Genomic DNA, 26,265 nt, shown 5'->3' with positions numbered 1-26,265 from the left:
ATCTCGGTGACAGCTCCTACAAAACTACTGTCTCGTGGCAGCTCTCCTCAGTCGGCTGGCTCTCAGTATCGGCCCTCGAGCACCACTCGACAGTGGACTCGTAAGCCTGGGACCGGTCAGTGGAAAAAGAAGCGAGATTAGACTCAGGCATCCCAGAGTGTGGGCACCGGAGATGGACTACGAACTCTGATTAAGGAAAGATGAGGAAGGAAACTGACCGTGCTCGTTTCGGACGAACCGGCACCTCTTCTCCCTCTCTTACCCCTGTACAAACAAAATCTCGTAAAAACCTATGTGAGATGGAGAATGCCCACAAGATTATTTGGTACACCCCAAATGATCACAGATCCCACAACTGACACAAAATGTCTGCTCTGCAGCTCCCCAACTGCCTGACACGATACACATTTTGCAGACGGCGAGACACTGACCGTTCGACCGTCTCATTGCCTACTCCATTTCCACCGTAGCTCTAGCTCGCTGTATACTTGTTATTTTAATAATAGCTGTAGTTACGTGGTAAATAAGGTCACAGCGTGTCCACACAGATTGCAAACTCTGGAATTTGCAATAACAGTCTCATTTTTATTATGTTGTCGGAATTCTCCATCTACATCCATAATCCGCAAACTACTGTGAAGTGTACAGAAGATAGTAATTCTCACTGTACTACTTATCAGGGATTCTCCCTTTTTCCAATCGTGTACAGAATGTGGAAAGAATAACGGGCTAAACATCTCTGTGGACACTGTAACCAGTCTACTCTTTCTTCGCGAACCAGACGAGTGTACACAGGAGTTTTAGTACACTCCCGTATTCCTCACTTACAGTCCTTTCTTAAAACTTGTAAATTCTCGATGTCCTATCAACAAACCCTGTCAATTACACACTTTAGCTACAACTGATCCTACGTCGTCATTTCTTTCCTGTACCTCAGATTGTTATACCCAGGTATCTGAACGAATTGATTAAATCAAACTGTGGATCACAGACAACGAAGCTGTAGAAAACATCATTCTTTTGTTTCACGATGTGCACAATTGTACATATATGAACATTTAAAGTGAGTCGTCAACCTCTACACCATTTCGAAATATTATCGAGATATGACTGAATGCCTGTACACTTTTTTTCAGTCAGTACTTCAGTATAGATAACTGCGCCGTGTGCAAAAAAATCTGACATTAGTATTATCTGCTATTTAATTATTAGGTAAAGGTTGAAAAAAAGTCTTCTTTTGAAGGGCCGTAAAGCCCAGAATCTGCAGCCCGCGTCACATCCCTGTCTGACAGCAACTGTCACCCTTTCGAGGGGCCGATGCACGATAACACTGAGGGGGCGGGGTTCAGGACTATAGGGTGGGTCCTCTAATGTCTCCCACTCGAGTCAGCGAAAATTCTGCGTTACAAGATTTGCTATATGGGGACGTGTGTTGCTGTGGAGCAGCAGCACCCTTCGCCACACTAGCTTTTGTCACGTACAACATCACACTCCAGTGTTGCCCTCGACACTGAAACGCGTAAGGTGCTTTGGGCACACAGACAGCCACAGACAAGGCTGGCCTCCAAGATCGACCAGCGTCTCGTGTCAAGTCACGACCGGCACAGAACTTGTCGCACCGTTCCATTTTCGAAACATGTGTTGCCTTGTGCACACTCTTCATTCTCCGGTGCTCGTCCTTCAGAGTTGTGGAAAGAATAACAGGATGTCGGTCCCGTTCGGACGCATTCGATAAGAACATCGCCGCAGTTCGAGTTTCCGCATTTACTGCACGCACGTCGGGAAGGCACAAATGCTACACTAATCCTGTGCCCACACTTTGGTGCTTATATACCTGCATCGTACTCGTGCTATGTTGCATATACACAGCAGTAACGGCCTCCAATGAAACTTTTGATCACCTCTTAAACGACACAACAGAAGGGGTCCCAAACACACTTCCCTGTGGCACAACTTAAGTTACTTCTGCTTCTGTCAATGACTCTCCATCTGAGGTAATATAATGTGGCCTCCCTGCCAAAAATCCTCAATTCAATCACAAATAAATTTTACTCAATAGCCCCTACAGTCAGTCATGCTTTTGACATTAAGTGAAGATGTAGCAAAAGACCACTCATGGCCTTCTGTGTGACCCCCATACATTTGGGCATGAGCAGAAATTGAAAAAGCACACACGTGTGTGTGTGTGTGTGTGTGTGTGTGTGTGTGTGTGAGAGAGAGAGAGAGAGAGAGAGAGAGAGAGAGAGAGAAGTAGATATGCTAAGGTATCAATAATGACAAATCGGTTCAGTCACTACTTGTTAGTTGTATTTATGATGGTTTCTTTTGCAAGAATACCATACAAGGTGAAATTTGATGTAACATAATAGTAAACATGAAATTAATGTGAGTCTTCAATGGATGAAGGAATATGGGATTTATAAATTCCAATTTACGATTACAATTTGTAACAGATCATTTCTGGGCCACGACTGTCAGTAAATTCTGGTCACTACTGTGAGTGAAAGAGTCCCTTTTCCAGCTCTTGGGGGGAAGGGAGCCGCTAACGTGCCTAGAGTGAAGTGGCAATCTTTGCTTGCTATGGCTGAAGAGTGTGGCCTGAGCCGACAGGGTAGTTTTCGAGGGTGAGTGTTACCCACAGAATGGCTAGCATTTCCTTCCATTTGGCAGCAGCACTTAACAGTAATACTATGACGGTGAGCAGTAAGTGGCCAATTCCAGTGCCAACAGCCCGAGACCTCAGCACGTGGTGGGAGTGTCACAGAGCTGTTGGCACCTTGCGAGATCGACGAGTGAGTAGGTCGCTCCAGTTGGGTGTGGAAGGCAAGATGAGCTCTCTGGGGTAGAGGCATATTTCAGAAGTTTGTAGCCAGTAATTAGAAAACTTGTTCTCTAGGTGTGGGAAGTTCAGAATGCCTTTGGAAGGGCACTCCATTTCACACTGGTGTGAAATATCTAAGACTATTGGCCGTTTTCGATACCGGTGTTGCCGTTTAGTGAGTGTACAATAGTTGTTTACGAAGAGACCATCTGATGGGGCGTGCAGCAATCAGCTATCTGGAAGTGTCCCCCGACAGACGAAGTGGACTTTGTAACGGATATTAGAAGTGAATAAATTGCGTACGACTTCAGTGGCAATTTGAACTGTGGAGTTCTCGTGTAGGTTCTTATCCTCTTTAGCTATGTATTGTGATCCTATGTGGTATACATAGGAGACGGTGGAAAACAGGTCGGTGACAGTGCAAAGACCGATTACAGTGTCTACCGTCCAATCCGGTGGTCGGGCTCAGGACTCTTTCGAGAGCAGTCAGATTGCCGCAGGGCACAGTGGTTCACTGGAGGCGATCAATTTAGCCCCATCTCGCGAGTCAAAGCGAGGACGGCAGCCCTCACTTACATCGACAGCATACTTGTAGCTGGTCCTAGAAATTATCTAGGTCTGCCAACAGACATTCGGAAGGAATTCTACAGAGCAATATGTCGCACCATTTGTCTCGCCCAACACACGGCACCGAGAGCTCGCAGACTCCGGCTGCGGCTGCGACGGGACTTCCCCGCCCGGAGTGGGAGCTCCGAGACGACTGACGAGGAGGAATGTTTCCAATTCTTTTTCCGTAAGGTTAAGATATCTCGTAACATCTGAGTTCCCAGCCACTGCACCTACCAGTTGCTTTTTATGCACTTCCAGTTAGTGACACACACAAATATTCAGTCACTATACACAACCAGTGTGCGGTCATATACAAATATTCAATCACTATTGCCAACATTTGGTTTCCGCAATTCCTCTCGTTCTTTGTAGATCCTCTTTGCAACAGAAGACTATCTGTGTGACAAAAATACTAACAATGTAATGAAAAAGATAGATTGCGACACACTATATAGAGGAGGCATCGAGTCACAGACAGAGACAACAAAAATACTGCTATATACGTCAGTTTTCGGCCAAAAGCCCTTCTTCCGATGTAGAAATCACACACACATTCGTACGAGCACGACTCACACGTACACAGTCACCGTGTCCGGCCGCCGAGGCCTGGGTGATCGGAGACTGTCACTGAGACTGAGAGTCACTAAATATTCCACTGTAGAAAATGCCACCCGGGATGCTGCTACCAGACCACAGAATACCACAAAGCACATTTATTCTTTGGAGTCACCTGCAAGATACAATAATCTGACACGCTACTGTGACATAACTGACAGTCGTCCCATTCTTACGACCACCGGACAGACGACCGAGGTGTCAGAGGTACTGACAGAACCGAAATGCAGTCCTCGAGCCTGTAATTTATCTCCGATACACACCACACGTGTTAAAACTTATAAATGTGTAGGGACTGGAGACAGTTTACCCTATTAATAGCAGTGGCCTCCTCTGCTCTGCTGCATTCTCACAGTACAGAGGAAAGGAAGGGGGCATCAGTTAGAAATGAGTACTAGGCAATGTAGCTTATTGGCATTTTAAATTCAAATTTCAAGAGTGTAATAACATACAGAATTATTTTTTATTTATACACGACGCTACAGTAACGTGCCGGGTCTCGAGTGACCGAGGCGGTACTCACCGTGGTCCATGGGGAATGGCTTGAGGCCGTCCAGCTCGAACAGCTTGCCGTGGATGGGGACGTAGCTGACGAAATGGAAGGCTTCGCCAGTGTAGCGACCCGTGCTGACCCCACCGGACGACGACGACTTGTCGAGGCGCCTCTTGGCCTGCGGCATCGCGTGCGAGTTGTGTGCCTTGGCCAGCTCTGGAGTGTTGCCGATGGCCCAACCCTGGCGGTGGAAGACAGGTGGGTACAGGCTTTCAATACTTTCCCGAGTAAATGCACTTTCTGGTGACACTAAAAGGGGCAGAAGCTGCTGTGGTGCAGTTACAAAGAATCCTATTAATTACAGGAGAGCCAGTCGTATGTTTCAGTCCGGTACTCTGTACCTTCGCCACGCGTGCACCCTTACTGCTAATCTAATCCCCTACTGTACTGCCACCTCTTCCAGCCATCACCTACCCTCCCTCCATCCCTCCCTCCCTCCTTCCTCCCTTCCTTCCTTCCTTCCTTCCCTCTCTCCCTCCCTCCCTCCACTCCACCCAATAACACAACCCCTCAGGCCAATCGTGCTGCACTGACAGGATGAAGTACGAATCAGTCGACTCGCGCCTGTCGATAACTCTGCGTGTCGATTGTACAGCGAGTAGTTACCTTTACTCTTCTAACCGTTTATGATCTCCCATCGACGGATTAGCTCATGGATACTCAAACTGGATAGCTGAGATACTCGATCCTCTGTCGTTTACTTCTCTCTCTTCTCGGAGATCCCTTCCTCGAACTTTGTTTCCCGTGTAACAAAAGGAGAAAATCTCACCGAATGCCGGTCGGAGGCTGTTGCGGCAGCCGCTCCTCCCGAGATCGGCGCGTGACATCTCGTCTGGGCAGCTCCTAGGGTGCAATTGTGAGAAGATCTTCTGTAATGTCATCTGATCGTAATGATATTTTTCGGTAACTGTCCGTTCCTTAACGGTGTGAGCTCTGACGGCACACGGCAGAAACCCCTAAATATACTCGACGTGACATTTTCTGACAATAACTCCACCACTGCACTTTTCCGAGTGTTTCCGCTCCGTCTCGTACCGCAGGATCTCGCGATCGCAGCCCCGTGTTCGACTGTGATGACCGACCGACCTAAACGATTGTTTGTCTGACACTTTTTCAGCCAAAATGTGAGTAGGCACAGAATCACAGAGGTTAACGGAGTGCCGTCCGTCTCCGAGGCGTGAACGGCACGTACCTCACACGACACTGACTCGGCAGAAAGTGTGACAGCTTTTGACAGACAGTGGCTCAGGTCGACCGGGGTATCCCGATTTCTCTCTGGCTGACTGAAACTGCCGATCTACCCGAGACGGGGTCATCTGTAGTCTCGACCGCACTGTCGTATTGTGGGTCACCTGCCACCAATGGGGCTTGTAAGTTCATTTTTAGACTGGTGTTTTCTGTATCTGAATCAACAGCAGAACTATACAAGTTCTGTAACCACTAGAGTTCCACACACTGTCAACAGTGCTGTTGGTGCGTTTATTGTCAATTTTAAGTTTCACTGTGAAAGAAGGCTGTGAGTATTCTTCAGTTACTGATTTTTCTGGAGAAATAGAATCAATAAATAACACGTTTGTTGCCCATTATTAACTGGTATACTTTGCAGCCTCCATCTCCTACATCATTGTCTGAACCCAAACAAATTCCTAAAATATTTGTACAACTTGATACAATTTGTTATGCAGCAATTAAAGACTTTGGGGCTGTGGTACAGGGAAAGATTTGCTAAGATTGCAACTGGAGACGCAAACTGGAATAATGTGACATTAATGTTTCAGTGGTTGTGTTACATTACTATCCAAGATCTCATTTTTCAGTAATTTCACTACTCAGCCCGCTGCCATCATCTTGATGAGAACAGTAACGATTTTAGTGCACTGGCCAAAACTTCGAAATCTTTAAATTTTATGTAGGTGGCATCCCCACAGCTTGTAAATGTTTAAAAAATGTCACAATCACTGAGATAATCTACTGCTCGGATAAAAACTTATTACTGACCGTGAGTTTCACTCAACGAGATTCACAAGAACTCAGGCTGACATACTTAACAAGGTAATGTCATGAAGGTAATAAGACAAACTGATCCGTCTGGTTCTTTTATAAAGGCAGTCACTGACAATAATTCTCACGCACCATAGCTGTAGGGCTCAAGAGATTCTGGTTACAAATGTGAAATGGTGGTGCTTACACAAACAATACAAGCAACAACACGAAACACATCCGTAAATGGCGTAAAAGCACTCTGCACATTCACAAAATTCACTGCCAATTTCTGTTTACTCAATTCTTTAAACCTTCGCCTGTATAGAAAGCTGATTCTAAGTCACATTTTATTACTATTAACAAGTATCACAATATGAGATTCCTTGTGTTACAGTCTCTAATGAGGGTGAGTCTGTAAGAACTACCTGCCCATCTACATCTCTGTGTTCTTGCTACTGGATGCTGCACACGTCCTGGAGGAAGGGTTTTTAGTTTGAAGAGTGAGAACTGCAAAGAAGCAGTAAACAAAAAGTAACTAAATAGGGTAATTGAACAAGCAATGTTGCTCCCCAAAGTAGATGGTTTTCTGTTAATAAACATAATACACCGATACTTAGTGCATAACCAGTAATTTAGAGGTGCTTCCTCCATTAACAATTTGGAATTACAGGTGCTGTTTGCTCCTCCGAGTCAAGCGAGAAGATCTTGTAACAAACCAGGTGGCTTAGTAGATCAGAAATATGTATAAATAACTGAAGTATTTAGATAGCTAATGCTGGATATATGTTAGTAACGTTTATCTTCATTTAGCTTCTGAGTAATTAGCATTCTTATCTAAAATACTGTTACTGAAGTTGAATCCCATATTTTGGCAAATTAGATAGCATAGTTCAATGGAAATTGCTGTGGTATCTAAAAGTTCACATTCAGAAGTATCTCTCTACACAACTGATTTGCTCAGAAACACACACGTTTAATTGTAACCTTTAAAACTCGATCAAACAAAAGAGGATGAATTAAGTGTTAATTATTTAACTTTATACAAGAGAGGCTGATGGGAGCCATTTTACTCAGTCGGTGGAAAGATATGATGTGAGCAGGATCTGTGCTCAAAAATTATCATACACAGTGTGCAGACGAGTTTATCACAAATCACAAGTCATAAGAAGGTGCCGAGTTTTATCTAAATTGTGTGTCTGAGAGTTTGTACAGTGACTGTTTTTCAAGGATTGACTGTGAGATTTGCAATTAATCGTGGAAATTGTGTCAAACTTCATTAATGCATTCTGCAAACACAGTATTGCACTTTGCACTGCATTATTTCTAAATGATATTTATTGTGGACGTCACGTTTCGTTTCAATATGACTATATACTTGGAAGGACAGTAATTAGGTAATGTTTTGCGATTTACTTGCCACACATAAACCTTTGGCTCAGCTCAGTGTTAGGTTACTCCACTTTAACAATCTCGATACAGAACACCAGTAGAGTGTCGTATGTAGCTAAATGTTTATCTGCGTACAAATTATAGTGAATCAGACTAAATCTGGCCACGAACTGTAGGTTATTTAATATGAGAGTGGAATTAAAGTGTTTTGGACTGTAAACCTGGTGCGCACCACACCATACAATACAAAATAGCCCAATTTCGACAATCATTTTTCAGCCAGATTTGACAGACTCAGCTACTGGAGGCACATCAGCACAATTAAATACGTCTACACTTCAATCTGAACATGGAACATGGCATAAGAACAAATTTATATTTTCATAAGATCTGGTATGCCAATGTTCTTTCCACACTTCCTTGGCGGTCTTCAAGCGTCCCTGCATAATTGAAAAGTTTGTTACGAACATTCAAAAGTATATATAAGATTAACGTATGCATAAGATAATTCCTAGACTACTTCAAGCTAGTTCTGCCAGAAACTTTGTGAGGTGTAGTCAACAGAGAGCACAACTCTGAGTATTACTCAGCAGGCTTCAACGACAAGCACACTGATCGGTTTTACTGAAGAGTTCGCCAATGGAACAGCACATGCCCACCAAAAAATTCTTTAGGCTCCCCGTAAATGTAATTTCAGTAGAAGTAATGATAAAGTTTCTTCACCATGAATATGTGTCTGAATACCCACTGTTTCTCGTAATGGAGCTACCGTATTTACCTGATCGTAAGATGATGTTTTTTCACACCAAATTCATCATTTGAAAAATACAGGGTTTTCTTATGTTCGCAGATTAAACTACTGCTGCTGAGGTTCAGTAGAGTATATAGGGTTAGTCTTACATATGGGCCAATCCAAATAAAGTGGTCTAGTAAAAATTAAGTTGGTTGCTTGACCATTTTTAAATATTTTAATTACATAAAAGATAATTTCCCCAACGTTGAGAAGCTGATATACTTTTCAGATGGAAGTGGTAGTCAGCATAATAACATAAAGAATTTTTCAAATCTGTGCAACCACTAAGTAGACTTTGAGTTGGAGGCTGAATGGCACTTTTCTGCAAGTGATCGGTTGGTAGGACACATTCTGAGGCATCGAGGGATCACCAATTTAGTACTGGAGGGCAGCGTGGAGGGTAAAAATCGTAGAGGTAGACTAAGAGATGAATACACTAAGCAGATTCAGAAGGATGTAGGCTGCAATAGGTACTGGGAGATGAAGCAGCTTGCACAGGATAGAGTAGCATGGAGAGCTGCATCAAACCAGTCTCAGGACTGAAGACCACAACAACAACTACTACAACAACAATTTTTTATATGTGATTACCCTATAATTGAGAAGTTCAAAACAGTTTTTTTTTTTAAATTTACCTTTAACCTTTACTGAATGGCGGCCATTTTCGTTTGTAAGTGCGCAACGATGTTTCAGTTTAGAGACATTAGCAAAAATATGAATATCTCTGCATTGGGTTAAGTTAACAACATTGCAATAGACACGATTGCTTTTTGAAAAGTGTCCTCTACAACATCATCTATTACACAAAATACCCTAAATTCAGAAATAACCAGTCAAAATGACCTCCAAAATTTGGTATCCAAATTTTCAAAAATCCACTTTTTAGGTCCAAAAATAACAAACGAGGAGTGATTTATGAGAGTCTATTTTTTCCTATAGTTAGATATCATACACTACTAGCCTCATATAGAGCAAGAACACTTACAAATGTTTCCTTAATTTTTATGAATTTTTGAAATTTGAAAATTTTCATTTTTTGTAAAGTTTGGGGTTAGTTATCTCAGGTGGGACTGAACATAAAAATATGATTTTTGCACAGTTTGTACACCTATATCATAGCAATGTACTGTAAAAATTTTAACAATGATATCTGACTGTGAACAAAGATATGATTTTTTTTTAAATGAGGAGATAATTCACATTATTCTACAACTGATCTTATGGCTGTGGCCTATTCATGTGTGATACTGGCGGGATATAATCAATACAAAATGTGGAAACACCACTGAAATTAAGATTTATATTATTCTGACACACTTAAAATAAATATTTTCAATTAACATCCTTGCAAAAGACATACATGTCCTGTACTGTGAGAATTTGGTCTGTGGTTGGTCTTTGTAGGCTGGCTTTACTTACTTCACGTTATCTTGTACCTCCTACTCCATCACATGCATTTTTACCATGGCAAGATGCAAAAAAGTGCCATTCAGAGTTCAACTCAAAGTCTACTTTGTGGTTGCACAGATTTGAAAAATTCTTTATATTCTTATACTGTCTACCACTTCCATCTAAAAAGTATATCAGCTTCTCAACCTTGGGTAAAATTATCTTTTATGTAATTTATTACATACTTCAAAACACATGTACAGCCAAAGTGTTGTGCTCTAAGTAGTCTCTTAGAATGCAAATTGAAGAACTGCGAACTTCATCTTTCTCATTTTTAAAGTAGAGAATGAATGGATGCACCGTCGCCTGGTCAATGACCCAGTATTGCATCCTGAATCACAAATGTAAAATTTTCTGCAAAATCAGCTAGCAGTATGCATTGTTTCATGAAGTTGTACTTTTTTGCCCTTCAAAAACTTACTTTGGATTTTAGAAACATAGTGGTGACTTTTGAGTTTTTGTAAGTTACCAATTAAAGATTCCAAGTATTCTTCCTGAGATTTAACCACTGTTATCATTTCTGCCCTGTCATTTGTGACCCACTGTTTGAAAGTAATAATGTCAGTCATTTCCTCATCATATTCGTGAAACAATTAAATAATGGTTTCCTTACCAGTGCATTTATTACACAAACTCATCACGCAGTCATAACTCTTAGTGTCACAGACCATTAAATCTAGTAACTCTTTGTACTTAAGATCACCGAGTTTTGCATCCACAATCATCAGTTTGACATTTTAATGATATAAACAAACACATACGGAGTGTGTCTCTGAGGATCCACCCAAAATACACCACTTAGGGTGGAGGTCACAAAATTTTGACCTTCCACTTTTTCATTCAGTATGAGAATTTTTGAAAGCTACATAAAGTTCATTTAAATTTGACAGCACTAGTTGTTTCTGCTTTATTACTTTAGCTCCATTTATAACAACTCTTTTGCTATCTTTGCAACCTGGGCACATTCTACTGTTTTCACTATCTTCACAAAACTGCTGGATCTTTTTAATTGTTTCTTCACTTATACCTACTCCTATCTTCTTTCCTAAAACTGGAAGAATGCCTTGCTCTTTCACTAATTTTCGGATTAGTTTAACCAAACGATGAGAAATGTTGAATTCATTAACTATTTTTTCTCTTGACCATGAGTCAGGGAGCAAACTTGGAATTTTAACTTTTTCCTCTTTAGATGCCACTGAACATTTAATTTTTAATTTCTCTATTAAGCTCAAATATTCACTGTCAGATGATGCTGGTGGCAGGTTTTCTTCTTCTCTAGAAATAATGTTGGTATATGTATTATTAAAGCATGATTCCAAATCTTTTCTAATTTTGTCTGAAATTTGTTGTACCTTATTTTCAATAGCTGTTTTTCTTTTTCTGCTATTTAATTTTATTATTTTCGAAGCAGGAGATACGTCTAACTTAGAACAAGCAAAACCCAATATGCTAACAACTTCCTCATTAGGAATATAAATGTCATTAACGAGGTTACATGATTCTGGTTCTGGATTCACAACAAATATTTTTGAGAAACAATTTGTGCACAGGGAATTTCCAGGAATCACATTATGTTTCACTTGGAAAGCTGTTTCACTCTCACATAACAAGGACAAATGTTCATGTTTTATTTCTCTCAAATCTTTAATAATAGGCTTTTTATGAACTTTAAAGTGGATCACAGCACTTTCTTCCAAAAATGTGGTTGTACTTCAGAATATATTTCTTCTCATGATACTTAAACACTGATGTTACAGAAGAATTGACTCAAAATTTAAACAAAGTTTGTCTAACTTCATCAAAGTGATTGACATTTTTTTGAAACTGAACCGTAAACTTTTTTGTGACACACTTCACTTGCTATCTGTCCAACAGAGCACTGTTCATCCATATTATTGCATTCTAGTTAATCTCTCTAAATTAATTACAAATTACACACAGAACAAAGCACATAACACATTCTACACTATCGATGAAGTATGTACATCAACTCTAACAGAGGTTTCAGAACAGACTGACTAAAACAATGCCACACCCAGCAATAATGTACTTCTTTATAGACAATAAACCTAGATGTAAATGGGCATTTTTATAACCATAGAACAAAAGCAAAAGCTCCTATTGTTTAATACTGCATTACGAAAAATAAAAAAAAGTAAATGAATACTGGGTGATAGTGTTAACTAAATATATGTTACAGTTAAATTTTATTACAATGAAACAACAAACCATTTAAATAGGCAACAGCCATAAGATCAGTTGTAATGTGAATTATTTCCTCACTTTCAAAAATTCATATCGTTGCTCACAGTCAGATATCAATGTTGAAATTTTTACAGTAGGTTGCTATCATATAGGTGTACAAATTGTGCAAAAATCATATTTTTATATTCAGTCCTACCTGAGATAACTAACCCCAAACTTAAAAAAAAAATTCAATTTTCAAAAATTCATAAAAATTAAGAAACCATTTGTAAGTGTTCTTGCTCAATATGAGGCTAGTAGTGTATGCTATCTAACTACAGGAAAAAAAGACTCTTATAAATCATTCCTTGTTTGTTATTTTTGGACCTAAAAAGTGGATTTTTGAAAATTTGGATACCAAACTTTGGAGGACATTTTGACTGGTTATTTTTGAATTTAGGGTATTTTGTGTAACAGACACTGTCATAGAGGACACTTTTCTAAAAACAATCATGTCAACTGCAATGTTGTAACTTAACACAGGGGAGAGATTTTCAAATTTTCGCTAATGTCTCCAGACTGAAAAATTGTCGCACGCCTACAAATAAAAATGGCCGCCATCCAGTAAAGGTGAAAGATAAATTATTTTAAAACACCGTTTTGAACTTCTCAAATATAGGGCAATCACATATAAACAATTAAAATATTTAAAAATGGTCAAGCAACCATCACTGGACCACTTCACATGGATTGACCCATTTATAGGGAATGTCTTACATCAAGAGAGAGAGCTTCAGCTATCGAGGTCACGTGCAGCTTTATTTCGAAGAATCAGAACGGCAGGCTTTCCCAATATGGCGAAGCACTCGATTCAGTATCGACTTCGCTCAAACAGATATCGCTGAAATGATCGCGTGACATCCAACTTGTGCGGCGCTAGTGGTAGTGCTAGAGAAACGCAAGAAACTACAAAACAGCCACTAAGAGAGTCTATTCCTCTCATTGAAATTTGGCAGTTTTGTAAAACACAGCAAGAAATAACATTAAATTCTATTATCTTACAGACTTTTGTTGGGTTTGAACAGGTTTGTAATAAACGTCCTCATACATGCACAGATACCGTATGCAAACACTAATGCTGATTTTTTAGTAAAGATAATATTCAAAAATGGAAAAGATGTACTTTAAAAAACATTAGCTGATTTGGTCAATATTTGACAAAATAATTTAACATGATGGATAAAAAATCTACTCACCAAGTGGCGGCAGAAAAACACGCACACACACACACACACACACACACACACACACACACACACACACAAGAAAGCTTTCGGGAGCCAGTGACTCCTTCATCAGATTGTCGGAAAGTAACCAAGAACCCCAGGTCAACAGAGACTTACTGGACTGGATGAGAAGGAAAGTGATTGTTGAGGACTGTATCGGATGAGATTAGAAAACCTGAGGCCTTAAAGGTAGAAGGCAGCGTAATATGCAAGACAAGACAGAGATTACTGCTTAAAAATTGTGCACGAATTAATAAGAGTGAAAAGCTAAGTGTGTTGCACGTAACAGAGGTGTGAGAGAATGATGAGAAATAGCTGGTAAATCAATGAAAGATCTTTAAGACTAAACTGGAGTGAAGAAAAGAGTAGTTACAGTGAAGAAATGCTGAGACAGAAAAAATTAACATAAATTAAGGCCAGGTGGTTGGTGAGGACCAAGGACATGTTGTAGTACAAGCTCTGAGAAACTGGTGTCTGGGGAAAGAATCCAGACGTCGCGTGTGGTGAAACTGGCACCGAGGTCACGACTGTCGTGTTGCAGAGCATAACGGGACTTTGCATGCTGACAATATACACCCTCTGCTTATGCCCATTCATCCTAACTGGTAACTCGGTGGTCATCATGCCGGTGGAAAAGACCGAACAGTGTTTACATAACAGCTGGTATACGACTTGTCGTTTCACACGTGGCTTTCACCTTGATAGTATACGTTTTGCAGTTACAGGGCTGGTACAGGTGTCGGTAGGAGGGTGCAAACGACAAGTCTGGCAGCGGGGACAGTCACAGTAGTAGGAGCCGTAGAGTAGGGAGACAGGTGCAAAAGGAGTGTAGGGTCTGACAAGGATACTGCGGAGATTGAGAAGGAGATGAAAAGCCACTCTAGGCGTAGTGGGCAAAATCTCAGACAGAATGGATCTCATCTCAGGGCACGAGTTTAGGAAATCGTGGCTTTGTCAAAGTAGCTGATTATACATTCCAGACCAGGGTAATACTCAGTGAGCAGTGGTGTGCTCTGATGATGTTTTGGAGGGATCAGCAGTACCAGGATCGGAATTGACGGTCCAGAAAATCTACTCCTGAACTAGGCTGTTGGGATAATTATGTCCACTGAAGGCTGAGGTGAGAATGGTGGTCTATTGCTGTAAAGAGTCTGCATCAGAACAAATACGTTTACCTCGAATGCCGAGGCCGTACGGGAGGGGACGGACATTTGACACGGAAAGGATGGCAACTGTCAAAATGTAAGAACTGTTGTTTGTTAGTACATTTAATGTGGACCGAAGTGTGTAGCTCGCCTTTGGTGAGGACGAGAGCAACATCGAGGAAAGTGGCACGTAATTTGGAATAGGACAATGTGAAATTTATTTGGGACAAGTTATTCAGAGTTTCCAGGAATTTTAACAGGTCAGCCTCTCTATAAGTCCATACAGAAAAGATGTCATCAATGTATTTCAAACAAACCACGAGCCGAAGACTTATGGATACCAGCAACCCATGAAAAGGTTGGTATGGGAAGGAGCCACCCTGCTGACCATGGCCATACCCTTGATATGTTTGTATGTCTGGCCCTCAAAGGTGTAGTAATTGTTGGTAAGTATAAAATTTATTAAGGTGAGTAGGAAGGATGTCACAGGTAAGGTATCATGTGGATGCAAACCGAGGAAAAGTTCAGCAGCGGACCGACCATTTACGTGGGGGACATTGGTACAGTGGAAGGTGGAAGGTGGCACCGATGGTGACAAGCGAGGTGTGTGGTGGGAGTGGAACAGGCATTTATTGCAGATGATCTAGGAAGTGGTTGGTGTCCTTGCTGTGGGAGGGAAGTTTTTGTACTACATGTTGCAGGTACTGATCAACTAAGGCAGATATATGGCCAGTGGGTGCTTTGAAGCCAGCACCAATAGGATGGTGCGGGCATTCAATAAAAAAATGACATGTGATGGTGTGGGTGGCCCTCAACTATGTACCCTCTGACTCAGAGTTGAAATATTAAAAGTTTTGACTGGTTTCATTGTCCAGGGGCTGGGATACAGTTGCCACATTACGAGCCAAATACTGCTGAGTCTACAATATACAAAATGAATATACACATGAAACAAATGGTAGAAGGTTCCTATCACTCGGCAATCACAAATTTTGAACGTTATATAGAAATTCGTACATGAAATATTGCAATTAAATAAATTCTGCAGGTACTATTTTAACGACTTTAAATTATGGGTACGATAGTAGAAGTACCTTTAAGAATGACCTTTATTACTGTAAAACACTTACTGGTGTTGATGGTCTACACATACTACTCTTCACTGCAGAAGCCACAGAAACCTCACAAGTGCACACGTCGGCACTACAAAATATTTCTATCACCCACGACCACACGCAAACTGCTCCACTCTCAATGTCCTTCCCACGACCGTGTGTCCATCATGGTGTACTGTCCAGGACTCCCCTGTCCACTCCCGTACTCTTCTCCCACTTCCATCCAGTCTCCCCATTCACAAACACTGTGATTGGCTAGAGTGCTCCTGCCATGTCTTCAAGCCAATGCACACCCACAAACATAATGAAACACATTCGAAATACTGGATTTACATTTAAATAACTTGAAATTAAATAAATAGTCCTATGGCTGGACCATAAACATGCTCTAACACACATTATTTAATACATAAACAAATCAACTAAACATATATCACAATAATGAACAGAAGTATGCCAGTAGCCTAATGACTCTGTGCTTTCTAAAACACAGTAAATTTCTTCATGAATAGTATATATTGGATATAAACAAAGACATAGATGAATAAATATATTTATATGCATACAGCTACCGTTTTTTCATGTAACTGTGGAGCACTTATGGCCTGACGCGATCAATAGTAATCGGCCACTTTGACATCCAATAAATCATATACTATTCAAGTTACTTGCCTGTAATTTATACCAATTTAGGTTTACACTAATACCCTTCTAAAGACACGTCAATCGACAAAATCGGATGAACTCTTTAGATTTTGGAAATTTGTTGCTGGGTGTTACTTGTATAATTTATCATCAGATACTAAACTTTAAACTAATAAAGATATTGAAAATCTGATTACACCATCAGAATCATCGTGCAAATAATGGTAATGTACATGTTTCTTTAAGAGGTACTATGATTCATCTGGCTACTATTAATTTCTACATGAGCTGTCTAATGTCTGCCATCTTTGGCACTCCGCAGCATACAAATCTCCTTCTTCGACACAAAGCCCATTCTGCAACACAGCATTAACACGGAATTCCCAGCCATGTGGTCGACCTGGACCATGCGCTGGGGCTACGTCTCTTGCTCCAGCTAACGTACAGCACCACGCAGTCGCTGATGAGCCCCGGCTTGCCCGCGGAGCCACGCCAAATCCGAACTTAGAATATTTTCAGGGCGCCACAACTCGCCTGTTACCTCACAATGGCCAGGATGATTGGGTTTGTGGATCTCAGAAAGAAGGTAAAAGGTGGGGGTGCATGGTTTGGCTGGAGTGAGAAGTTCTGTGGATTGAGGTGTTAGTCCTTGTGAGGGGCTTGAGGGTTTATGGAGGGACTGTAGGTCAGTTTGAATCACAGGGATGGGATCTTGATGGCAAACACTGTATGTAGAGGTGTCGGATAGCTGGCATAGACCTTTACTAACATACTCCTTCCAGTCAAGTACCACAGTGATAGATCCTTTGTCTGCTGAGGGGATAATGATAGTGTCATCAGGTTTCAGGTAACATAGAGCCTGGAGTTCTGCAGAGGACAAATTAGGGTTATGTCATAGGGACATGAGGAAGGATAGTGTCGGAAGTTCCATAAGGCTTTTTGCGAATACAGAGAAGTTGCAGCATTAGAAAATTGCAACAAAATGCAGGAAGATCTGCAGCGGATAGGCACTTGGTGCAGGGAGTGGCAACTGACCCTTAACATAGACAAATGTAATGTATTGCGAATACATAGAAAGAAGGATCCTTTATTGTATGATTATATGATAGCGGAACAAACACTGGTAGCAGTTACTTCTGTAAAATATCTGGGAGTATGCGTGCGGAACGATTTGAAGTGGAATGATCATATAAAATTAATTGTTGGTAAGGCGGGTACCAGGTTGAGATTCATTGGGAGAGTCCTTAGAAAATGCAGTCCATCAACAAAGGAGGTGGCTTACAAAACACTCGTTCGACCTATACTTGAGTATTCCTCATCAGTGTGGGATCCGTACCAGATCGGGTTGACAGAGGAGATAGAGAAGATCCAAAGAAGAGCGGCGCATTTCATCACAGGGTTATTTGGTAACCGTGATAGCATTACGGAGATGTTTAGCAAACTCAAGTGGCAGACTCTGCAAGAGAGGCGCTCTACATCGCGGTGTAGCTTGCTCGCCAGGTTTCAAGAGGGTGCGTTTCTGGATGAGGTATCGAATATATTGCTTCCCCCTACTTATACCTCCCGAGGAGATCACGAATGTAAAATTAGAGAGATTCAAGTGTGCACGGAGGCTTCCAGACAGTCGTTCTTCCCGCGAACCATACGCGACTGGAACAGAAAAGGGAGGTAATGACAGTGGCACGTAAAGTGTCCTCCGCCACACACCGTTGGGTGGCTTGCGGAGTATAAATGTAGATGTAGATGTAGACGTAGAAGGATTATGAAGCAATGCTGGATCTGAGAAATTCTTGGAAGGTTTGCAACGGATGATTTTGAGGTAGTGGTTGTGGATCAAGTTGGGATCCCTGCTGAACTCTTTAAGGCAGGTTCAATATCAGGTTTGCTGTTGGAAATGTTTTGGGATTGGGTTACAAAGTGATACTTCCAGTTGACATTATGTATGAAGGAAAATATGTCCTTCAGCAAAGCAGCATGATCAAATGCAGGTTTAAGGTTTAAAGTGAGACCCCTAGATAATACAGATAATTCCGGAGAGGAGAGAGCTTTAGATGAGAGGCTGAGAACACTGTACTGTTGTAGCTTTTTCTTGTGATTATGGGTTATTCTGGGTCTAGGAGGCAGTGGTGAAGGCTGTTGGATGTTAAGGAGGTTGGTGGTGGTGGTGGTTAGTGTTTAACGTCCCGTCGACAACGAGGTCATTAGAGACGGAGCGCAAGCTCTGGTTAGGGAAGGATTGGGAAGGAAATCGGCCGTGCCCTTTCAAAGGAACCATCCCGGCATTTGCCTGAAACGATGTAGGGAAATCACGGAAAACCTACATCAGGATGGCTGGAGATGGGATTGAACCGTCGTCCTCCCGAATGCGAGTCCAGTGTGCTAACCACTGCGCCACCTCGCTCGGTAAGGAGGTTGACCAAGCTCGGTTTGTAAGAGAGGAGTGGTGGTTGATGGTGTGGCTGTTTGGGGAACTGCAGATGGCAAGAAATGAAATAAGGCTGTTGAGGTAGTTTAGGAGAAAGTGGGATAGCTTTATGGGGAGAGGTCTGGCGTGTTGTTGCAGTCTGAAGTTGGCTTGGCGGATGATACCATCCAAGGAAACACAAGGGGCACATAACGGCACGATTTTGTAGAAGGATGTTGATCTCGTCCGCACCAAAGGCCAGCTACCCACTTATGTCCACATTAAACCTACTAACAAAGAACAGTATTTACATTTTTTTTCAGTTGCCATCCGTTCCATGCCAAATGTTCCCTCCCATACAGCCCTGGCATTTGAGCCAAACGTATTTGTTTGGATGCAGAGTCTTTACAGCAATAGACCACCATTCTCACCTCAGCCTTCATTGGCCATAATTACCCCACTAGCCAAGTTAGAAGCAGATTTCCTGGGCCATCACATCCAATGCTGGTACTGCCGATCCCACAAAAAAAAAAAAAAAAAAGGAGAAGAAGAAGAAGAATCACACAGCAACAGAACGTACCAGCAGGACTTCAAACACTTTGTTACAGGAAATGTTCAAAATATTCTCCGTTAGTGAGGATACATGCATCCACCCTCCATCGCATGGAATCCCTGATGCGCTGATGCAGCCCTGGAGAATGGTGTATTGTATCACAGCCGTCCACAATACGAGCACGAAGAGTCTCTACATTTGGTACCGGAGTTGCGTAGACAAGAGCTTTCAAATGCCCCCAAAAATGAAAGTCAAGAGGGTTGAGGTCAGGAGAGCATGGAGGCCATGGAATTGGTCCGCCTCTACCAATCCATCGGTCACCGAATCTGTTGTTGAGAAGCATACGAACACTTCGACTGAAATGTGCAGGAGCTCCATCGTGCATGAACCACATGTTGTGTCGTACTTGTAAAGGCACATGTTCTAGCAGCACAGGTAGAGTATCCCGTATGAAATTGTGATAACATGCTCCATTGAGAGTAGGTGGAAGAACATGGGGCCCAATCAAGACATCACCAACAATGCCTGCCCAAACGTTCACAGAAAATCTGTGTTGATGACGTGATTGCACAACTGCGTGCGGATTCACATCAGCCCACAGATGTTGATTGTGAAAATTTACAATTTGATCACGTTGGAATGAAGCTTCATCCGTAAAGAGAACATTTGCACTGAAATGAGGATTGACATACGGTTGGATGAACCATTCGCAGAAGTGTACCCGTGGAGACCAATCAGCTGCTGATAGTGCCTGCACACGCTGTACATGGTATGGAAACAACTGGTTCTCCCATAGCGCTCTCCATACAGTGACGTGGTCAACGTTACCTTGTACAGCAGCAACTTCTCTGACGCTGACATGAGGGTTATTGTCAACTGCACGAAGAATTGCCTCGTCCATTGCAGGTGTCCTCGTCGTTCTAGGGCTTCCCCAGTCGCGAGTCATAGGCTGGAATATTCCGTGCTCCCTAAGACGCTGATCAATTGCTTCGAACGTCTTCGTGTCGGTGTACCTTCGTTCTGGAAATCTGTCTCGATACAAACGTACCGCGCCACGGCTATTGCCCCGTGCTAATCCGTACATCAAATGGGCATCTGCCAACTCCGCATTTGTAAACATTGCACTGACTGCAAAACCACGTTCGTGATGAACACTAACCTGTTGATGCTACGTACTGATGTGCTTGATGCTAGTACTGTAGAGCAATGAGTCGCATGTCAACACAAGCACCGAAGTCAACACTACCTTCCTTCAATTGGGCCAACTGGCGGTGAATCAAGGAAGTACAGTACATACAGACGAAACTAAAATGAGCTCTAACATGGAAATTAAGCACTTCGAGATGCATGTCCACATAACATCTTTTCCTTATTTGTGTATGAGGAATGTTTCCTGAAAGTTTGGCCGTACCTTTTTGTAACATCCTGTATAATCAGAGCTCACTGCTGGTCACTGACTATTATAGTGGTCTGTAACGTATTAATCAGCTATTTCAACAAGGGCATGACTTCCTAAAATCATGCCCTGAAATGAAATCCGTTCTGTCTGAGATTTTGCTCACCACACATAGAATAGCTTTTCAAGCCCTCTCAATCTCTGTAGTATCCTCGTCAGACACTATGCTCTTTCTGCACCTGTCTCCCTACTCTATGGCTCCTACCCCCTTGACTATCCCCACAACAAGACTTTCCCTATGCACCCTCCTACCAACACCTATACCAGTCCTGTAACTGGCAAAATATATATAAGAGGCATTCAAAAAGAAACAAGCCAGAGGCATAATTACAGAAACCAGTACCTGTATGTTACAAGTATTGGCCCCAGCTGTCGAGACACTTGTCCCACTGTGACACAAGGCTGTGAATGGCTGTCTCGTATAATTCCCGGGCCTGCGATGTTAACCACTTCCGCACGTACAGCTGGACGTCGTCATCCGAGGTGAATTGTTTGCATCTCAGAGCCTTTCTAAGGTTTTAAGGAGACCAAGAATGGCGTAACCACATGGAGAGAGGTCCGGATTGTACGGAGGGTGGGCGAGAACCTCCCATTTGAATTTCTGCAAGAGTGCCACGACTACGTTGGCTGCACGAGGCTAGGCATTGTCGAAGAGCAGAATGACCCCACGGATGAGATGGCCCGATCGTTTTGATTGCTTGGCGAAGGGTGGTCAAGGATCACGAGTAACGCTGGGCATTCTCTGTTGTCCCGTGCTGCAGGAAGTGAATCAGAAGAGGGCCATCTTGGTCAAAGAAGAACATCAGCATAACCTTAACTACACTCATGTGGATGGCCTCGGCTTTTTTTGGTGGTGGTGACACTGGACGTTTCCACTGGAGACTTCGTCGTTTCGATTCTGGTTCGAAGTGATGACACGGTGACTCTTCTCCAGCCATCACTAGGGCCAGGAACGCATTCCCTTCCTGAGCAAAGCGCTGCAGATGAGCAAGACAGTGAGCCATTCGACATGCTTCCTGGTGTGGTTGAAGACTGTGGGGCACCCACCGGGCACACACTTTGTGCACGTGCAATCATTCTTCACAACAGTATGGACACTTCCGACGCTCAATCTGACCACGGCGGCTGTTACTTTCACTGTCACTCAGTGCTCCCGGGTAACGAGTGCATCCACCAGCTGGCCGACGTCATCAGTAATGTAGTGTGGTGCCCCACACCGTGCACCGTCGGCTAACGACACCCGTCCTTCCCCGAAGCACTCGTGAGAACTTTGACCCTTGCAAGGGACGTGCAGTGTTCGCCGTACACTCGTGACATTCGTCGACGAATGTCCGTTCCTCCTACTCCTTCCACTGACAGAAAAAGAATAACACCTCTTTGCTTTTCATTTGACACCTCCGTGCAACTGGCAGCGTCGGACGATTGATGCATGCTGCTGCTGCTGCTAGCTCTGTACAGTTGCGTGACACGCACTTCTGCCCTATAGCAATGGGCTGTGAACTTCCACACTGTGGTTGGAACCACACCACATTGTTACCCTCCTGTCACCGATTTGCACGTTCCAGACTCCGGCTCATTTCTATTTGAATGCCCCTTATACTATCAAAGGGAGTGCCACCTGTGAAACGGCACATTATATACCAGTTGTTACATAAACACTGATGGCCATTTACACCAGCATCTACATCTACATCTACATCTACATCCATACTCCGCAAGCCACCCGACGGTGTGTGGCGGAGGGTACCTTGAGTACCTCTACCGGTTCTCCCTTCTATTCCAGTCTTGTATTGTTCGTGGAAAGAAGGATTGTCGGTATGCTTCTGTGTGGGCTCTAATCTCTCTGATTCTATCCTCATGGTCTCTTCGTGAGATATAAGTAGGAGGGAGCAGTATACTGCTTGACTCTTCGGTGAAGGTATGTTCTCGAAACTTTAACAAAAGCCCGTACCGAGCTACTGAGCGTCTCTCCTGCAGAGCCTTCCACCGGAGTTTATCTATCATCTCCGTAATGCTTTCATGATTACCAAATGATCCTGTAACGAAGCGCAATGCTCTCCGTTGGATCTTCTCTATCTCTTCTATCAACCCTATCTGGTACAGATCCCACACTGCTGAGCAGTATTCGAGCAGTGGGCGAACAAGCGTACTCTAACCTACTTCCTTTGTTTTCGGATTGCATTTTCTTAGGATTCTTCCAATGAATCTCAGTCTGGCATCTGCTTTACCGCCGATCAACGTTATATGATCATTCCATTTTTAATCACTCCTAATGCGTACTCCCAGATAATTTATGGAATTAACTGCTTCCAGTTGCTGACCTGCTATTTTGTAGCTAAATGATAAACGATCTATCTTTCTATGTATTCGCAGCACATTACACTTGTCTACATTGAGATTCAATTGCCATTTCCTGCACCATGCGTCAATTCGCTGAAGATCCTCCTGTATTTCAGTACAAGTTTCCATTGTTACAACCTCTCGATATACCACAGCATCAACGGGGGGTGGGGGGGGGGGGGGGGGGTGGGGGGGGGGGGGTGGAGCACAATGACACCAGCCTGGCTGAGAGGTTGGACACAACTGCAAGGAGGGGACAAGGGAGTGAGCTTCAAATTTTGTCACGCTGCCAATCGTGTCAATCTATAATGTGTACTTTGACTTATTATGTACATGTACCACTTTTAAATTGCAGTTTGCCCAAATCCATTTGTAGTCGGAATTGAAGTGACTAAAATTGGACAAATACTCAGCAATAGTATTCGTTTCTGCAGGAGACGATAAAAGTCTAGATAGCGGCCAGTGGCATACTAACGTGTTTCTCGCTGCTATGTTGTCGACACTCGTGACATATGACAGGAACGAAAGGGGGCGTGTCAGCTGTTTCTACAAGGCCAGTGAGATAGTGGCGAGCAGGTGATAAGTTTGAAAAAGAGAGATCTGTAACACTATCACATCAGTACGGAAGCGAAATCCAATATATATTTCGTAAAAAAGGGCTGTGTTCTCAGCTCCCACCATAACGACAACCTCAGAAATAGTAATATATTCAGAAGAAATAGCCAAATATTTGTGTCAATGAAGCTATTAATTTCATATCTATGCAATCTGAATGGTGAGATTATTATTATTATTAAAAATATGGATACAAAAGACTACAGGGTTAGTAAGCAAAGGCAAAAAAGAAAATGATCCAAAAATTAATGTAAATCATATCCTTTTATTTATTTTATTTCTCCTAGTATTATCAAAATGCAGACAATAAATAAATGCCATAAGTTTAGTATAGGTATAATGTTAACTTTTACACTTTATGCCAATAAAACAGTTTGTAATTTTGATTTGTCAAAATTTGTGAAAAATAATTATTTTCTCAAGGAAGAAGGGGGTCATACTATATTCGGCATCGTCTTACATTTGGGTAAATATGGTAACTATTCCTGTTTTATTCGCAACAGACTGGTTGTCAGAAAACAAACAATTAATAGATTTCAATGAAGGTATGGTGTCAGGATGAGATTTTCACTCTGCAGCCTAGTGTGCACCGATATGAAACATGGTGGCAGACTAAAACTGTGTGACAGACCGAGACTCGAACCCGGGACCTTTGCCTTTCGTAGGCAAGTGCTCTACCGACTCAGCCACCCGAGCACAGCTCACGATCCCTCCTGACAGCTTCACTTCCACCAGTACCTCGTCTCCTACCTTTCAAACTTCACAGAAGTTCCTGCGAAACTTGCAAGACTATATATCGACAACATTCACAATAAATTGTGTTGCAGTTTGTAACAGCCTTACTCTCTAATCTCTTGTTTCGTCACTTCTTTTGTGCATTGTCCCAGGTGTTTTCGTCCACGGGGGCCAGCACAACTACGAGGTGGGGACCCAATGCAAGGAGAAAATATTAAGAGCAGCAAGTGTGGTCAAACAAGAACCACTGCCAGCATCACCCCATCCGGCAGCGTGCCGTCTCCCTTGCCATTCGATAAGTGTGCGCATACAGAAAAACCCAACGCTAAATACACATATCCCACTTTCCAAACTAAATTAAATAAATGTGCTTCAGTAATCAATGATCATCATTCATTGGCTCTAAATAACCTATGCAACACATCACTTTGTTGTTGTTGTTGTTGTTGTGGTCTTCAGTCCTGAGGCTGGTTTGATGCAGCTCTCCATGCTACTCTATCCTGTGCAAGCTTTTTCATCTCCCAGTACCAACTGCAACCTACATCCTTCTGAATCTGCTTAGTGTATTCATCTCTTGGTCTCCCTCTACGATTTTTACCCTCCACGCTGCCCTCCAATACTAAATTGGTGATCCCTTGATGCCTCAGAACATGTCCTACCAACCGATCCCTTCTTCTGGTCAAGTTGTGCCACAAACTTCTCTTCTCCCCAATCCTATTCAATACTTCCTCATTAGTTATGTGATCTACCCATCTAATCTTCAGCATTCTTCTGTAGCACCACATTTCGAAAGCTTCTATTCTCTTCTTGTCCAAACTATTTATCGTCCATGTTTCACTTCCATACATGGCTACACTCCATACGAATACTTTCAGAAACGACTTCCTGACACTTAAATCAACACTGGATGTTAACAAATTTCACCACTTTAACAGAGTTATATGTTACACTATAATTGTGTGTGTGTGTGTGTGTGTGTGTGTGTGTGTGAGTGTGTGTGTGCGTGCGTGAGAGAGAGAGAGAGAGAGAGAGAGAGAGAGAGAGAGAGAGAGAGAGGAGAAAATATTAAGAGCAGCAAGTGTGGTCAAACAAGAACCACTGCCAGCATCACCCCATCTGGCAGCGTGCCGTCTGCCTTGCCATTCGATAAATGTGTGTGTGTGTGTGTGTGTGTGTGTGTGAGAGAGAGAGAGAGAGAGAGAGAGAGAGAGAGAGAGAGATCAGAAAAGGATGCATCCAAAGGCTAGCAATATTTTTACTTTTGTTTATGTACCTGTGGATGACTGACATGCCTACTATTTGGTGAGTTGTTACCTTTGCATTGTGCCAGAGCTTTCTGTACCGTATCAATGTGTAGGGACACCCACAGTAGTGTCCCAGTTATTAATGGTTGTAATGCCCACACAGTGCTAGCAACAGGAATCCGGATGAAGCGAGAAGAGAATAGTGATGGAATCTTAACTTCGATACAGAATATTTATTGTGAGCATATGTTAGGCACCTGATGGCAACGTCGCATTTACTGCCGGAGAGAACACGAGAATATCCAGTGAGGTGAAGGGGAGTATCAGAGAT

The 26,265-nt window shown here is 42.5% G+C and overlaps 1 protein-coding gene across 2 annotated transcripts in view; it reads right to left on the bottom strand.

Annotated features, from left to right (window-relative positions):
* LOC124550867 (ubiquitin carboxyl-terminal hydrolase calypso) overlaps window positions 1–26,265 on the bottom strand; it is a 193,088-nt gene that overhangs the window by 106,511 nt on the left and 60,312 nt on the right. For both annotated transcript variants that reach the window (XM_047125613.1, XM_047125614.1), the window contains exon 4: window positions 4,569–4,779. In XM_047125613.1, the coding sequence (XP_046981569.1) occupies window positions 4,569–4,779 (211 nt within the window). The remainder of the gene's footprint in view (window positions 1–4,568; window positions 4,780–26,265) is intronic.

Source organism: Schistocerca americana, chromosome 9 (assembly GCF_021461395.2).
Source record: "Schistocerca americana isolate TAMUIC-IGC-003095 chromosome 9, iqSchAmer2.1, whole genome shotgun sequence".
NCBI lineage: Eukaryota > Metazoa > Arthropoda > Insecta > Orthoptera > Acrididae > Schistocerca > Schistocerca americana.
This window is presented reverse-complemented; position numbering and strand designations above follow the sequence as displayed.